Source organism: Vespa velutina, chromosome 3 (assembly GCF_912470025.1).
Source record: "Vespa velutina chromosome 3, iVesVel2.1, whole genome shotgun sequence".
Classification (NCBI taxonomy): domain Eukaryota; kingdom Metazoa; phylum Arthropoda; class Insecta; order Hymenoptera; family Vespidae; genus Vespa; species Vespa velutina.
Window position 1 is genome coordinate 11,155,779 of NC_062190.1, and position 17,500 is coordinate 11,173,278.

The 17,500-nt window shown below is 37.6% G+C and overlaps 1 protein-coding gene across 3 annotated transcripts in view; it reads right to left on the reverse strand.

The window, feature by feature from the left end:
* LOC124948012 (putative mediator of RNA polymerase II transcription subunit 26) overlaps positions 1-17,500 on the reverse strand; it is a 102,419-nt gene that overhangs the window by 83,456 nt on the left and 1,463 nt on the right. For 2 of the 3 annotated variants that reach the window (XM_047491022.1, XM_047491020.1), the window contains exon 2: positions 9,193-9,248. In XM_047491022.1, the coding sequence (XP_047346978.1) occupies positions 9,193-9,225 (33 nt within the window). In that variant the 5' untranslated portion in view covers positions 9,226-9,248. Of the gene's footprint in view, positions 1-1,312; positions 1,821-9,192; positions 9,249-17,500 lie in introns of those variants that run through there. The other variant, XM_047491018.1, reaches the window with a different exon arrangement.

Genomic DNA, 17,500 nt, shown 5'->3' on the forward strand with positions numbered 1-17,500 from the left:
AAGAAAAAAGAAAAGAAAAGAAACAAAAAAGGAAAGAAAAAAAAATAAAAATAAATGGACGAGGGAAAAGAAAAAATAAATAAAAAGAACCGTAACGAAAACCTCTAAGAGATTTTTAATTCGAGAATATTTTCGGGAGAGGGGAAAAAGAGAGAGAAAATGAAAATGAAAATGAAAATGAGACTGAAAAAAAAAGAAAAAAAAAAGGGAGAGATTATTAAATGTAAATTAGGATCATGAGCAATGTCTTTTTCTTTTTTTCTTTCTCTCTTTTTCTATTTTTGTATTTTATGTTTTAACGAAAATAACTAAAACGAACGATTTATCGAAGGATTTAACTAACGATTGTTCACTATCTTCAAGCAAACTCGAGTCTGGTAATCTCTTTCCGTTCTAAACGACGATATACGCTCGATGATATATATGCGCGCGCACAGATACACACGCACACATGTATACTTAAATAAAAGTTGTCTCGCGCGCGTGAAATTCTTCGCCACGTGCATGCGAAATATGCTTTTGTAAACGCCCACCGGTAGGCGAGCATGATGCCGGAGAGCTCGTGCACGAATTACGAATCATAAACTATGAGACGTACGTACGATCTCTCTCTCTCTCTCTCTCTCTTTCTTTAACATGTGGTAGCATGGAAAAATTTTCGCAATGAAAAATATACACGCGAGTACGCGACATGTTTTCGTTACAAACAATCCGTTAAAAGCATGATATACGAATCCCTTTCAATATTTATACGCATACATAGTTAATTAATTTCATGTTAAATAAGTTTCATTATTAGATTTATGGTTGATATATATAAAAAAAAAAAAAAAAAAAGAAAAAAAAAACGACGCAAAACTGATTACTTTTCAAAAAAAGGAAAGAAAAAGAATAATTTCTCGACGATAATGAAAAATAAATAACTGGGAGAAAAGCTTTGGAATTTGAAAAAAAAAAAAAAAAAGAAAAGAAAAGAAGCAAAAAAATAATCTCTCGACGATATTACAACGTATCGACGTAATATGTTTACATTGGATCTACATAATTGAGACGATACGTCGATAAATTCGCCTAATTGATAAAATCCATTTTATTACGCAAGATGATAGGTTAGATATATATATATATATATATATATATATATATATACAAACAATATATAAACTTAATAGCTATATATGTATAAACATATATTTGCACACGGACACGGACACACACACACACACACACACACATGGACACACATTATGTATACTATTCCAACTTATCGTTCCGTTACTTATTGGCGAAGATTTAACGAGTAAGGACGTACGACGATATAACCGTTTAATGCATTTAACGAAAGCACCCATGTTAAAACGACGAGATCCGAGCGTAAATTCAATGGCATAACACTTTGAAATGACCGGCAGGGACCGTATAGCTCGCTTCGTGGGAGGAAGAGAAGATGCTACATATATATACATGCATACGCTCGGTTATGTGTCGGGTCTCGTTCGTTTCCTAGTACTTAATCTCCTCAGTTTATCGGCCCGTGAGTGCGCGCGCGCGCGCGCCCAGTGAACACGTACACATACATACACACACCACTAACTCAGGTTACACGTTATGATGGCACATCCTGGGACTATGGGTTAAATGAAATACATTCGCGTTCGGGGTAGCGAGTTAAGCTCTACTTTCTTTCTTTCTTTCTTTCTTTCTTTCTTTCTTTCTTTCTTTCTTTCTTTCTTTCTTTCTTTCTTTTTTTCTTTCTTCTTTCTCGACTCCCGCAGCTGACTCGCAACTATGACTTTCGAATAGCATAGCTAAGGTCTCTGTATAAGTGAGCGAAAGAGAGAAAGATATATATATATATATAATAAGAGCTCGTTACATAAAATACGACCAGTAATATCGTCCTATGAACGTTCAACTCTTTAATAAATCCTATGTAATTTGCTCGTTACTTTCAAATAGCAATGTCGATAAAAAAAAAAAAAAAAAAAAAAAAGAAAAGAAAAGAAGAAGAAAAAGATAGGAAAAAAATAGAGAGAGAGAAAAAAGAGAGAAAAACAAAAAAGATAAATGATTAAACAAATAGAAGAAAAAAAAAAGAAGATAAAGAAAACAAGGTGGGAGAAAAAAACGGAGGAGAAAACAAACGATACGGATGAAGATTCAAAGAGACAGCCTTATATAATGGACGAGAATGAACGTGGGTTGGGAGATGGAATGAGGGAGAGATCAGGGATGGGGAAAAAGAGAGAGAGAGAGAGAGAGACAGAGAGAAAGAAAAGAAATCTTTTTTTGAAAAGGTCCGATAAATTACAACGTTTAAATGGCACGTCGCGTTGTTGGCCGGGGATAAGTCAATCGTTGCCGAGGATAGAAAATCGTCGAAATTCTGAGGCTTTCAACGAAATAAATGCAAATACGCTTGGCCGCTTGCCGCGATTCTCTTTCTCTCTCTCTCTTTTTTTTTTCTTTCCCCATTGCCTCCGGCCCCGTCTCTCTCTCTCTCTCTCTCTCTCTCTCTCTTTATTCTTTCTAAAAGATAGAAGAAGTTCGTTCTGGCGAGCGTCAATCGATTGTGAAGAGGACTGTAGTGGATAAAAGAGAGAGAGAGAGAAAAAGAGAGAGAGAGAGAGTACAACGAGTGCATTCAGCGCGCAAACGATGAAGTGCAGAGAGTGTAGTGACTCAATGACGGATGAACTTCTCCCTTTGCACGGCTTGTGTCACGACCCTTCTTCACCTCCTACCTCTTTACTACCATCCTTCTTCCTCTATTTCTTTTTCTCTTCCTCGTATACCATCTCTCTGTCTCTCTCTCTCTCTCTCTCTCTCTGCTCCTCCTCTTCTCCTATTACCCTCACTCGTCGTCTCTTCTCTGTTTTCTCCCTTAGTTCCTCTCTAGTAAGTAAGTAAGTAAGTAGTTGTTACTCTACTACGAATCTCTTCTGAATTCTGTCACAGGACGACGAGATTCTCCGCGGTGTATTATTCTCTAACCGTCTGCTTTCTACGTGCACAAGGCCATATCTACTGGGTGTCGTTCAAATAAAAAAAATTTATTAAACGAATAGGATAAATAAGGTAAATAAATAAAAAAAGATAGATAGAAAAAAGAGTGGTAATCTTTCCTTCTTTTTCCTCGCGAATTTTTCAATATTAACCTAACCCGATTGAAGTTAATTTAACTTAACATAACTCAATGTAAATTAAGAAGAAAAAAAAAAAAAAAAAACGTGAACGGTTAATCGGGTCGGCTAGAACTATCTACTTGTTGGTCGATACTTTAGGGTACACGTTATATGCACGCTGATGTTAAATGTCACGAGTCGATATCGATCGTACCTCTCTCTCTCTCTCTCTCTCTTTTTCTCTTTCACCACATACTCTCTGCTTCTATTTCTATTTCTATTTCTTTTTTTTTTTTTTTTTTTTTATTTACTCCCTCTCCCTTCTCTTTCTCTCTTCGTGAAAACTTCGAAACGTCGATAGAGAAGAAGCAAGGATTCTTTATCGAACAATACCGAAAGTGAAAATCATTTGATATTCAAACCTTAAACGCCGAATGTGGTAAAACGTACGTGCAGCTGCATACTTAATAAGGAATCAAGCTTGGGATCTGGGCGTAGGATCGGTATATTACTAGTGGCTATGGTCGTAATGGGAAATAGAGAGAGAGAGAGAGAGAGAGAAAGAGAGTAATATACGTTAGTACGTAACGTGGTCTAACACTTATATTTAACTTAATTCCTTGTTTTACAGCATACGAAACGAGCTTATTAGAACTTTACGATTTTATTTATTATCAATTTAAATATTATATTATTTTCAAACAGATAAAGCAAATCAATTAATTATTCATCTTATCTATTAAAAGTGAAGAGATGGAAAATATGCACCGTCAAGAATTAGAAATTCGATCTCATTGATCATAATAAACAACGAGCAATATATTTCATTACAATGATTACTATGACGATGACGATGATGACGAGAAAATCAGAGAGAGAGAGAGAGAGAGAGAGAGAGAGAATGAGAGATTTTATCACGTCGTTCGTAATAAATTACGATTGGGCCATTAGCAAATCTAAAACGATCGTTGAAAATAAACTGGACAATTCAAAAAATTGAAACGACCGATTAAGAAAAATGCTTGTCAAGTTCTCTTTCCTTTTTTTTTAATCCTTTTAATTATCCTTTCATTTGTTATCCTATTAGATAAACGTTCAGAAAAACGAATCGTTTGGTTTAAAAATAATAGACAAGTTGTTACAGGATATTTTTAAAATCACACTACATTGAGGTACACATAGACGGAGGATGGCATGCACCCACGCACACACACACACACACACACCAATAATATCGTATAATTAAACGATCGAGAGGAGTCCCTATATCGCGTTAATTAAACCTATGGTCCAATAATTGGATCACTTCCACGGGATTACGATCGAACGTTGAAAGCAATATTTTTTATCATAGGGTAAGTACCGTGCAAACAGATTCGACCCAATTTGAAAATTATATTCCCTATCGATACTTGACCTAACTTTGCCTATTATCGATAATATTAAATCGGACATTTTATACGTGTGCATTTGTTTAGAGCAAAAGATCAAAAGAAAGAGAGAGAGAGAGAGAGAGAGAGAGAGGGAGGGAAAAATAATTAATACGACAAAATTCTGGATCGAGTACGAGTACATATTTTGTCGTCGCGACGACACCGTACAAAAGGGCTTCTTCGTCGTGAAAGAGAAAAAAGGGAAAACGAGAAAGAAAGAAAAAAGAAAAAAAAAAAAAACAAAAAATTGTTCACGCATTTTTGCTCAGAATCGATCGAAATCAAGCGCACTTCCTGAAACGACGTTCGAACCCTCATTCGAGCATGCAGAGAGGGTTCTCTTTTCGAGAAACGACGAGAACGAAAGCGAAAAAAACGCCGTTGGGTGTCGTTAAAATCGTATTTGCTTATAAAAAAAAAAAAAAAAAAAAAAAGAAAGACAAAAAAAAAAGAAAGAAAGAAAAATGAAGGTTTGAAAAGCGACGACGGTGGTGTTCAGTTTATCGATGATATATACCGACTCGTTGATCGACTTTGTTGAGAAAAGGAGAACACGATGTTATAAAACTCTTACAAACAGAGAAAGACGGACAAGTATCGTAAATCTCGTACGTAGTACCTACTACCGTTAGTAGATACGCACTATGCATTGGCGTAGATTCCGTTAGAAATTTCTTACGGTCGAATGCATCCTTCCTTTCTTCTACTTCTTTATGTTGCATTCAAATATCACATATCAATCCTTCTATCGATTTATTTCAATTCTTCGACCGTAAAGAAAATGAAAGCGAATGATAATCGTGAAATAGATTACTTCGAAATTGTAAAATAGTTCATCGGTTAATTCTCAATGTTATCTCTTATATATTACATACATTTGTATAATAACGATAAACATGGCGTACGTATATATATATATATATATATATATATATATATATAAATATGTAATATGTATATATACATATATATATCTACATAAATCCACATAATTATACCAATTAACGTTAATGAATGGTAATAAACAGAATAGATAATAAGGAATTTTAGATATGACGCTTTTGCGGGTGTCGCACACGTGTCGCGAAGAAACAACTCGTAGAATGCGCCGGCCTGACTTCCGTCGAAAGAAAATGTCCGGGCAACGTATGCGGTTGACGATGACCGTGCAGCATCTATGAGAGAGAGAGAGAGAGAGAGAGAGAGAGAGAGAGAGAGAGAGAAAGAGCAGGAACGCGATAGTTACCACCGGCTGCCCAGCCATAAACATAAGAAGCCGTAAAGTCTTTGTTCTATCCGCGAGCTAGCCTAACGATCTTGTCTGAGATAGCAAAAACGATTCGTGAAGAGAATCGAAAAGACTGCGAGACGAAAGATCGACAACGACGACGACAATGACAATGACAAAGATAACAACGACGAAGACGAGTTTCTTCTTTTCTATCGTCCCATGGATGCCAATTTCATCGGCATATTCTTTATTTGATAAGAGAAAAATCGAAAGGATTTTCACTTGGAGATAATCGTAATTATTCGCTCGTGAACGCGAAACGTTCGTACTGATCGTGAACGATCGATCGATCGATCGATCGATCGATCAATAGAAGCCATCGATATATTGCCTTGTTAATTAGTCCAAAAGCGTAATGAGGTACCGAGAGATCCAACCACCATCGTTGGTTCCCACATATGCTATGCGCCGCCCCCCTTTTAATCTGCCATCTCCCTCTCACACTCCCATCTACGAACCTGCCGCTATTATTCGACAACGCTTGAAACTTTGACCCGAAATAATTGTTACGATCTCGTCTATAATTCCTTCGAAATCGGGGAATTTCATTCTTTTTCCCGATTAATCGAATTAAATCGATATTTTTTGCGTGAGTTTATATCACATTATGTCGGGGAATTAATAATCGACGCGAGCTCGGTATAAATTCTCGTCGTATCGGTGTGGTCTCGTCAGGATCTGAAACGTGGGCAGACATTTTCTTTTTTTTTTTTTGTTTTGCATTTTTTTCTCCTTTTTTCTTTTTTCTTTTTTTTCTTTTTTTTTTTTTTTTTGTTTTTTACCAATCGGGGATACGAAGGTCGAAGATCGAATTACCGAGGAGAATGAAACAGAGGACGCGTGTTAACGAATAGAATAACACGTGTGCTAGGAAAAAGGGAATAGCTGTAGTCGTCGAAAAAACAAGAAAAAAAATGAGAAATCATTTCCCTCGAGCGTTGGCTTTTCTCTTAACAAGAAAAATCGCGCTCGCACGAGAAACGCAAGCTTGATCATCCTTCAAAAAGATATTTTCACTATTCGATCTTTGACCCTTAGCCGATCTCTTTCGTCGTTCTCAAGCGCTCGCGATTTTTTTAATTTTCTTTTTCTTTATTTTTTATTTCTTTTTTTTTTTTTTTTTTTTTTTTTTTTTTTTTTTTTTTTTTTTTTTATGAACGAAACTAACGACCAACACAAAAATGCTTTCGCTCGGTTCGCTATATCCGTTGAATTAGATCCTGAATATTTTTAATTAAATAACCAAGTCAAGGGTAAAGTTGTCCTTATAGTTCTTTAAACAAAATTTCAACGTTAGTGCTAATTGTGAGCTTTCGAAATAACTCGGGCGTAACTCGTCTCTTAATAACATTAATGAAAACTTTTCGTTTCTCGAAGTACTTACTTACCTATTCGCTATCTCGAGTCTCTGCTCCATTCCCTCCCCCACCGCGAGAGAGTAACATTCATGCATTTTGAATTAAACCGATAATTTATAATCTACACGAGAAAGTAACCAGGCGGACTATCGTCATTGCTACCACGGACCAATTATCACGACAATTATTATTGTTATTATTATTATTATTATTATTATTATTATTATTATATTATAATACTAACGTAATTAGAAAATTCAAATCTTTGTTAGACAATTATTACAATTATTACAGGTACATTCTTCGATTTAACTTTCACGAATGTTCTATGAACGTTCACTGTTTCGTGACGTATATACGTATTTTCTATACGAATTAAAATAAAAATAATTGATAAAAAGGAATAAATAAAAACGATAATAACGTATTCATTCTTACTTCATTATTAAATCCCAATGTCATTTGAATATTTTAACATTGATGATAATACATTTGATATTTGCCGAGAGACATGAATAAACGTAGGGAAGAAACTATATTACCGTTCTTCGAGTTGGGTGAGCCACGCCGATCTTAAATTTCTCTTCGATTTAATCTCTCTCTTTCTCTCTTTCTCTCCCAGCACACGCGGCATTTCCTTCCTTAGCTCCTTCGCGATGTATTAACCCGGTAGCCTACTTTATCGTGTCGTGTCGACGGCCTCGAGGCTTTCGAAAATACTTTGCTTGCGTATATCTCGAACGAAATAACGAAAACGTTATATAGTCGTGACTTGTAAAAGATAAAGGAGTTGGGAAACGAGATAACATTTGACGTTAACGTGGGTTAAAAGGGATTTTTCCTTAAACGAATAAAATAGAATTTCGCGAAGAAGATCGAAATTCTTTTCGTTCAATCGAAGATTATATATGTATGTATATATATATATAAAGGCACATGCATACATATGAGCCGTCCGCAAATCAAATCGATTAAATCCACTTTTTGAATGTTTCTTTTTTTTCCTCCTTTTTTTTTTTTAATTTCAATATCGAAGCACTTGACGAAGTCCCTCGTGTCTATTTTTATATTCATAAAATAAATTTCCGTTAATTACTGTGAAATAAATGACAAATTTCCTTTTTTTTTTTTTTTTTTTTTTTTTCTGATCGAATCGAATAAAAAAATAATTCATTTCATAGCCAATCCGATTAACGCCGTACTTTAATATATAAATCGTTACTCTAATGCAATTCTAAACGTGCCAACAAGGTCTTTATACGTTCTACGACGTTTATTTTAATTTATATTTTAAAGAGAGAATTTTAAAAAGCAATTTATATTAATTGCATCGTATTTCACCATTTTTTTCTTTCTCTCTTTTTTTTTTTTTGTTTTTTTGTTTTTTTTTTTTTTTTTTCCTACGCGCGATAATATAATACGTAATTTTCACGCACAATGGCAAAAATTATTTCGTAGAGGTCATCAAAAATCCTTTTTCGATTTGTCAGTATATCGGCATAGAAAAATCTTATTGGAAGCGTATTATATAAAAAAAAAAAAGAAAAATAAAATAAAAGAAAAAAAATAAAAAACGAAAAAAAAAACTGATAGAACTTTACCTTACTGTTTACATACTCTCGATTCTAGAGGGAGGGGAGGGGAGGGAGCACTCGCCGGTAATAGTTAGTAATTTTACAAGGTTGCCCTGGTTTCCTTTGCTACTTAAAATCGCTCGTAATCGACGGCATCTCTTATTACGAGCAATATAAGTAAGTAAGTAAGTAAGTAAGTAAGTAAGTAAGTAAAGTAAGTGTTTACTACAAAGTATTCTACTATCATACGTATCTACTACCACACATATCCCTTAACGATCGTATCAAAATACGACGAAGACGAGGCGTGGCGAAGGGTGGGTGTTGAGGGGTTGAGGGCAGTTCAGACTTGATATACATATAAAATAAATATAATATATTGAGAATGATATATAAACGAGTTATACTCACCACCTCGGCAACGTTGCCGGAGCCCTCCCTCATGCCATCTCTGTCCGTTCGTCCTCCTGAAAGAAGAAGAAGAAAAAAAAAAAAATAAGAAAAAAGCAAAAACGAAGCGATAGAAAAAATGTAAGAAACAGAAAGAAAAAAATTATAAAAAAAAAAAAAAAAAAAAAGATCTACTCTTTCAACGAAAGAAAAATATGTGTTTCACGGGAACACAACCGGTCATCGTCGCATCCTCCTTCCTCGATCTCGTATTTCTCTTCGACGTTAGAAATTCTCTCGCGTGAATATCCAGGCCGATCGACACGCTCGACCGACGAAGAAAATCAAGAAAATAAAGAAAGAGATAAAGAGAGGAAAGAGGGGGGAAAAAAAAGAAAAACAGAAAGAAAAAAAATGGATAATCGAAGGCGCGAGTACCGTGTGCTCGCTAACCGGAATCACCGGTGTATATACATACATACATACACACATACACACACACACATGTATATATATATATATATATAAAATATCTCTCTCTCTAGCGTAATCGACGTTTCTTCTCGATTCGGAAAATCGACAACTCCAGACCGGCCATTCCGCTTCGTCGAGTTCGTGCTACAAAGCATTTTCTAAGGGAGATAAGATTGGTGCGATCGGGGTGATCGGGTGGACATTCGTTTTACGATTGACGAACGCGAACGGTTGTTAATTACTCGCGTCGTAGACGAGAACGAACGACGTATCTAACGACCGTGATCGATGTTAGAAAGAATATTTTTTTTTGTCTTTTTTTCCTATCTTTTTCTCCCATCCACTTTTTTTTGTACAACTCCAAACGTTCTTAACTTTGTAATCCATTAAATGCGTTATACATTCGAACAGGAGCACACACAAACACATTCACAACTTTTGGTTATGGTAATACCAGTTGGTTCAGTTTTCAGTTAGGTTCTCCGATATGATATTTGAACCGAGCGAGCCCCAATCACTTCGAAGAAATGAGGGTATAGACGATAGGTATACCGAAACGACATTTGTGTTTGTGTATATATATATATATATATATATATATACACAAACACAAATGTATATATATATATATAGTTTCGACCTGAGTTACTTTCGAGCAAACCTCGGACCCTGGCGAAAGTTTATCTCTGCGAAAATTCCCCCATGGCTGAAGTTTAAGGAGTAATTTTCTCGAGAAAGCATTAAAAAGAAAGTAAAAGATTGATAATAAGGGAAGAGTGCTTTCACGAGTATAATCAATCATTGTGTCGTCACTTTGAAATCGTCTTAGGTTCAATTTGAAACGGACCCGATGTTACCGTCGTCCCTTTTTACTACATCCTTATAAATTTCTTTTTTCTTTCTTTTTTTTTTTTTTTCACGCCGAGACAGACATTAAACTTAATCCCAATCGACGAGATTAGATACAAACGTAGAAATGTTAACGTTATACGATTCAACGATATAGTATGATCCTTCGAAAATTTCGTACATTTATCGTTGGCAATAAATTCTGTCAATGTGGATTACGCGCAAGCGTAATATTCCGTATAAACTAATCGACCTTCGGCGTTTGGTTAATATTTAATTCAATTAATAATTAAATAATTAAAGGAGTCTCGTAACGTGAAACCATAATGGAAATACATATCTACGTACATACATTTCTCTTTTCCTGTAATATCTATATGACCATTCTTTCGAATATCCAAACGAAGTACCACGTAGATTGCTCGTTTATTCAAGGGAGATTAATTATCAACGATAACTAATGATCGACAGAACGAAAATGTATAGAATAAGGACGAAGATAGCTGTATAGTTTGATCATAAAAAAATAATACAATATATCCATTGATCGATATCATTCGAACGTGGATACTTTGTACGACCTTCTTTTTTTTTATTTTCTTTTTTTCTTTTTCTTTTGTTTTACGATTTCGCGTGAGCCAACAGAGATTGAGAGAACTAACTTGCAAGGAAATATTATCTTTTGCGGGGATGATAATTTCATCCGGGGGAAGAAATTCGTCGAGGGTCGTAAGGTGAGCGTATCTTAGGAAGGCTTGAAAAAAAAAAAAAAAGAAAAAAGAAAAGTGGAGTCGAACAATGTACAAACTAATGTTGGATAAGTACGGTTTCGGGGCACGGTGTTACACCTTACAAAAGGTTCCTCCAAATACTTTTTTTATTCCCATAGAGATTCCAGACATTCCTCGGCGACGTAAACGAGGGACTTTGAGGTGTGGAGGGGTTAGAGAGTAAGGGGAAGAGAGGGACAGGGGCAACGATGGATGCAGACCCGCCAGGTATATATGGATGCAGGCTAAATGAGAGAGAGAGAGAGAGAGAGAGAGAAGAAGAGAAAACTATCAAATAGAGATTCTTCCGTCTAAAATCATGTAACTTTTCTAAAGGTTACGTCCATGTATACGCATTAAAGGATCCTCGACGATCATTAAGAGAAGAAAATGTTCAACTTTTCTAATCGTCGACGGCCGACCGACCGACCGACCGACCGACCGACCGACCGAACGAACGTTGCTTAGGCAACGATTCTAAGCTTCTTTTCTTAAAGTCTGACACGCAATGACCCATTATTTACGGGGTTTCTTCGAGGAATGTGCCAAGTCGACGCGTTTACATCGATAGTACGTTTACCCCTCTCTCACACCCCCTCCCATTCCCCTTTCCCTATCCCTACCTTAGCTGTCCCTTTACTTTCAATCTTAATTTTCCAACGAGTACGTTCATCGCGTACGCAAAGAATTTTATTTTCCCTTATCTATGTCTCACGATACGCGAACTCACTCCTCCTCCCCCTCTCCCCAGACCATATCCACACCTCTTCTTCCTCGTCTTTGTCTTATCGCGTGAAGAAGGTAATAACCACGCACTAAGATATTTTTTAATAGTTCGAATTACGGCATGGATTTTAACAACGGTTTACTCTCTCTTGCGTTAAGAGATAATTACGTTGGGAATCGCATCGCAAACTTGGCACGCGATATCGCGTGTGGGTGAACGCAAATGGCGTGTACTTTCTAAGAGAGGGGTTGCCGCAGCCGTAGCCGCAGCCGCAACCGCCTTGCCGCTTACAGCTTGCTCTGCTATTGACTGTTGTTGTTGTTGTTGCTGTTGCTGTTGCTGTTGCTGTTGCTGTTGCTGCTGTTAGCTCTTACGATTACGTTACGCGTCTCGTCTTAAAAGTAAAAGTAGGTTGCGAATAATGCAAAAGAGAAGAAGAGGAAGAGAAAGAAAAAGGATGATAAGACGATGACGATGGAGAAGAAGGGGAGAAGAAGGGGAAAGAAAAGGAGGAAAGAGAGAAAGAAGAAAAGAGAGAAGAATAGAAAAAAATCAACAAGTGAGATGCGTTGCGGTCCTACGATTCTAACAACCTCTATCTTACCGTCTACGAGCGGAAAGTCGTTGCGTTATCTTCTCTCTTCTTTTTCATCTTCATCTTCTTTTTCTCTTTTTCTATTATCTGCTTCTTTTATCTCCTCTCTATTTCATCATCGGACATCAATACAAAGTATTTTCAATCGAAGCCAGCGAGAGACAGAGAGGGAGAGAGAAATAATAAAATAGAGGAAATGTTCAAATTTATCCTTAATTAATAGGATCGGCGTCCACATTTGAAAAATTAAACCGATCGAGTAACACTACGATGATTCGAGTACTCGTGAATATTCTCGCTGCAAACTACCGATCGGATTCTCTCTCTTTCTCTCTCTTTGCTTCGTTGATTTTCAAGTGGATATCTCTCTGCAATTTTGATGCTTTCGCATTCGAGTACCCACGAAGCACCGTTAAACGATATCGTTTTTCTTTTTTTCTTTTCTCCTTTTTTTTTTTTTTTCCTTTTTTTCATTCCGCCTCGAAAATCGTTCGGATATATCCGATTTCGCAGCTGGGGCAATAGAAAAATCGGTGCATGATAGTCTGACGGTAGATTTCGAAAAAGAAAGAAAAGGAAAGAAGAGGACGGGGGGGAGGGGATCGAATTTGCATTCGTTACGAGTCGTTTGAGAAAGTTTCGTGGTACGATTGCGATTAAAGAAAAAAAAAGAAAAAGAAAAAAACATGCGTTAAAAAGTTAGAATCTAGGACAGCGATGATCATAACTACTGAACGCGACGAAAAAATTTTTTGTTTGATGTGTAACTTATAAGATGGATAGATAGATAAATAGATAGATAGATAGATAGATATATAGATAGATAGAGAGAGAGAGAGAGAGTGAGAGTGAGAATAGGAGTAGGAAGAGAAGGTGGAGAAGGATGATCAGTGTGGATCATATTTCATGGTGGAAGATTTAGATCCCATTAGAGGGCTATACAAGGTGATGGCGGTAGGACGTACTTACATAAATAGATGGAGATGCCGTAATAGCTGCAAAACGTAGAAAATTTTCAAACGATCTCACGGAATCGCCCGTTACGGGATACGATTTTTCCTTAGACTAACTGTAAGAGATCTACGGAACCGTATAGAAAGAACGTATTTCTTTTTCGTTTTAGTTTGAACTAAGAAAACGTGAAGGTAGACTGGGAGGTGAGAGAGAGAGAGAGAGAGAGAAAGATGGTGATTCGGGGAAAAGAAGGGAAAAGGGATAAAACGATGCGCGTGATTCTCTAGTATTACATGTAAGTCCTCAAGACTCGTCACACGTCACACGTCCACGTCACTCGTCTCTCGGCGGATTATCGTCTCTCGCTCTCTCTCTCCCTCTCTCTCTCTTTTGCGGAAACGTTTTCACTATTTCCATTTGTGTAAGAAAACGAAATTTGTTACATACAAGATTCATCAACGGTATTATACTTTACGTTCCCGCGCTTAGAAAGATAATAAAAATTACATACCGAACGAGTCGTGATAAAAGTTTAATTAAAATCGAGAGGGATAAGAATCATGAAAGACAGAGACAGAGACGGACAAATAGATAGATAGACAGACAGACAGACAGACAGACAGACAGACAGACAGACAGAGAGAGGGAGAGAGAGAGAAGGAGAAAAGGTTTAATTTATACTTGGCGAAAATGGCTGCGATTAATCTACCGAGATAGCTCTTTTCTCTCCCTCTTCCTCTCTCTCTCCCACCCTCTCTCTCTCTCTCTCTCTCTCGTGCACGTGTATAGCTAAAGAAGTTTCGACTTTGTACAGAACTATGTACGCACCTGAGAAAGATAGAAAGAGAGAAATGGCACTCATCTATACGAACACGAGGAAAAAGAAAGAGAGAAAGAGAGAGAGAGAGAGAGAGATAAGTAAGAGTAGTACAGAAGAAGAAGAAGAAGAAGAAGAAGAAGAAGAGAGGAAGAAGAAGAGGAAGAGGGTAGGCGAAAGGGAGGGGGATGCGAGGATAGAAGGATGAGGAAGAGGAGGAGGAGGAGGAGGAAGAGGGAAAAGGATTTCGCGCGCATGCGCGAGACGAAGTTCGAGCGTTTTAAAAACACGCGAGAGGCGACGAGTGGGATTTCAAGGTTAGACGAAGCGAGACACTCGAGGCTAAACGGCAAAGCAACGGGGGTTTTCATTCGTCCTGCTGCTCGTGGTCTTGCGTTCGTTCCTTCGTTCATTCGCTTGCTTACTTGCGTATACCATCTCAAAGAAGAGAGAGAGAGAGAAAGAATCTTTGGCAAAAAGTTGCAGAGACGACGTATCTCGCTTCGTGCCCGCGTTCCTTTCTTGTTTTCCACGAGAGCTAATTGCAGTGGCTATACTACTTGCTCTACTGCCGGTGGTTGTATCTCGCAAAGATACCTCCTTATCCGGATGGCTGAAGGAGATTTGAAAGAAGAGGAAGGAAAAGAAGGCAAAGAGTGGAAAAGGGAGAAACTTCGAAAAATCTTTCGATAAAGTACGGGCAAACTCTTACTGAAACTCTAGAACGGACTCGATCGTAAATTTAAACACGATCTCGTAATTTTTCCCGTCGTCAATGGCTTCCTTTATTTTCTCATTTTGCAGACTTCGTTCGTTCGTTCGTTCGTTCGTTCGTTCGTTCGTTCGTTCGTTCGTTTCCCAATAAGCTTTTTTTCGTGAAATCGCGCCTTTGTATTTCATTCGACATGAATTCGACGATGGCACGTCTGTCTCTATCATTTTTTCCTTTTTTATTTTCCTTTTCGTTTTTCTTTTTATTTATTTCTATTTTCACAACGTGACTTCTACCCTACAAATTTCTACATACGTATATATATATATATATCTGCGTTAGAATACGGATATGTACTACGGATATGCCGAGCAACAGCGCAACGAAAAAGAGGGATGGGAAAAAAGAAAAAGAAGGGAAAAAAAAAAAATAGCAAATCGATATAACGCAACATCGAAACGAGAAAAGAGCATTATACTTCCTATTCGAAATTGGCGCTTTACGAGCCCATTCGTCCGCACCGATTTAAAGTCGAACGAAACTCTCGTGTGCGTTTTGACTCTCTCTCTCTCTCTCTCTCTCCCACTATCTCTCTCGTACGCGTGCCAGATAGATATTAATTCGATATCTCGATAGAGACGGGAGGAATTAAAAGTACTTTCAACGAACCGAGCAATCTCCCTTTATCCAAGATCGATAGAGATTTAATCACGAAGAAGAATTAATCTTCTCGAGGATAGCCCCTATTCAATCTCTCTCTCTCTCTCTCTCTCTCTCTCTGTCGTCGATTCAATCTACCCCCTCTACTATTTTTCCCTTTCCCTTTTCTTCGGCGCGATTTTTCATAATCTCGAACATCAATGGGAGTTCAATCGAAGAGGGCGAAAGGATCGAGCCTCGAACAGGTCTTAAATTTTCCTTTTAAGAAAACGCTCCCTCGTCCTTCTGCTTCCCCCTCTTTCTCTTATTTGTCCTTCTCCTTCTTCTTCTTCTTCGACGACCACCGTGAAACCGCGAGATAATTAAATCGAATTCAAGGTAGTTCCTTCTCCGAATTAATCGTATTTGTTAATACGATAGGGCTCGTTGAGTCTCGTTTATTCGATCAGTCGGATAAATCGCATTTCCGCCGAATAATCTCTTTTTGGATTTGGAGGAGAAAAAGAAAATAGAAAAAAAAAATTAATTTCCGATCGTTAAATATATAACACATGTGTACGTACGTGTGTGTGTGTGTGTGTGTGCTATATTTTTAACGATCAAAAATTTATTTCAATGTATTCTGATTTATATCTCTAATATATATACAGATGTATATATATATATATATATGTATGTATGTACGTATGTATGTATGTATGTATAATAGATATGTACCTAAGTATGTTTAGCGAAGAATCGGGGATATCATCGATCGTTGCGATTGAAGAAAACAATAGAGACGACGATGACGACAACGGCGACGACGATGGAGAAACGTTGGACCGGTTGGCTCGGTTACGATCGAACGTCGTGTTTGCGTTCAATCTGACCAAGGACTGAGAGGAGAACGTTTAACCGTGTGAGAATTTTTATGAGCTTATACGAGCATACATAAGTACCTAACAACTTATATTTTATCGAGACGAAAGAGGAAGACTCTTCAAGGCCGGACTTCGTTTGAACCTAAGCCGACCGCCTAACTGTCAAAATCATGGCCGACGACTAAAACGACGAAGGCGATTTATTAATAAATACGACTTTTACGACTTTTCGATCTTTCCGAAATTATTTTTTTTTCTTTCCTTTCTCTCTCTCTCTCTCTCTCTCCCTCCTTAACCACGAGATATAAAAATTTCATCGTTTATGGGCCGCCTCCGCCATAATAGAATTCCGTGTGTACATATCCCTTGGTAATAGAGTAAATCAATAATCGTAAGGAGGGGGTAAAAGGAACAACATATAATAAATAAAGCGAACCGCAAATGGGGTTAAAGGAGAACCGTCGCCGCCGCCGCCGCCGCTGCCGTCATCATCGTCGTCGTCGTCGTCGTCGTCGTCGTCGTCGTCGTCGTCGAGAGAGAGAAAGAGGAGACGTCGACCTTGAAATCGAAGCCGAGTTAACGAGAATCTTTCGGCGACACTCTGGTATGCGACCGCAGTAAATGTACCAAAACCAACAGGATTCCTTCCCCCCTCCCCCATCCCCCTTGTGTTCTTGATCCGCTCCCGTAGATACACGCGGTTTACGTTTATCGTTCTACGCGATGTTAAATGTGTGTCTGCGCCATGTTACGTATCGGTTAGGCAGGTAAGTTGGTGGGTAGGTAGGTAGACATACTATATATGTTGCGGTATACCGGCGAGTAACGCGATACGCTAAACCGCGCGAAATTCAAAAGTCCTTGTATATTTTCATCGGTGTATATTTTCATAGGTTCTCGATCGATAA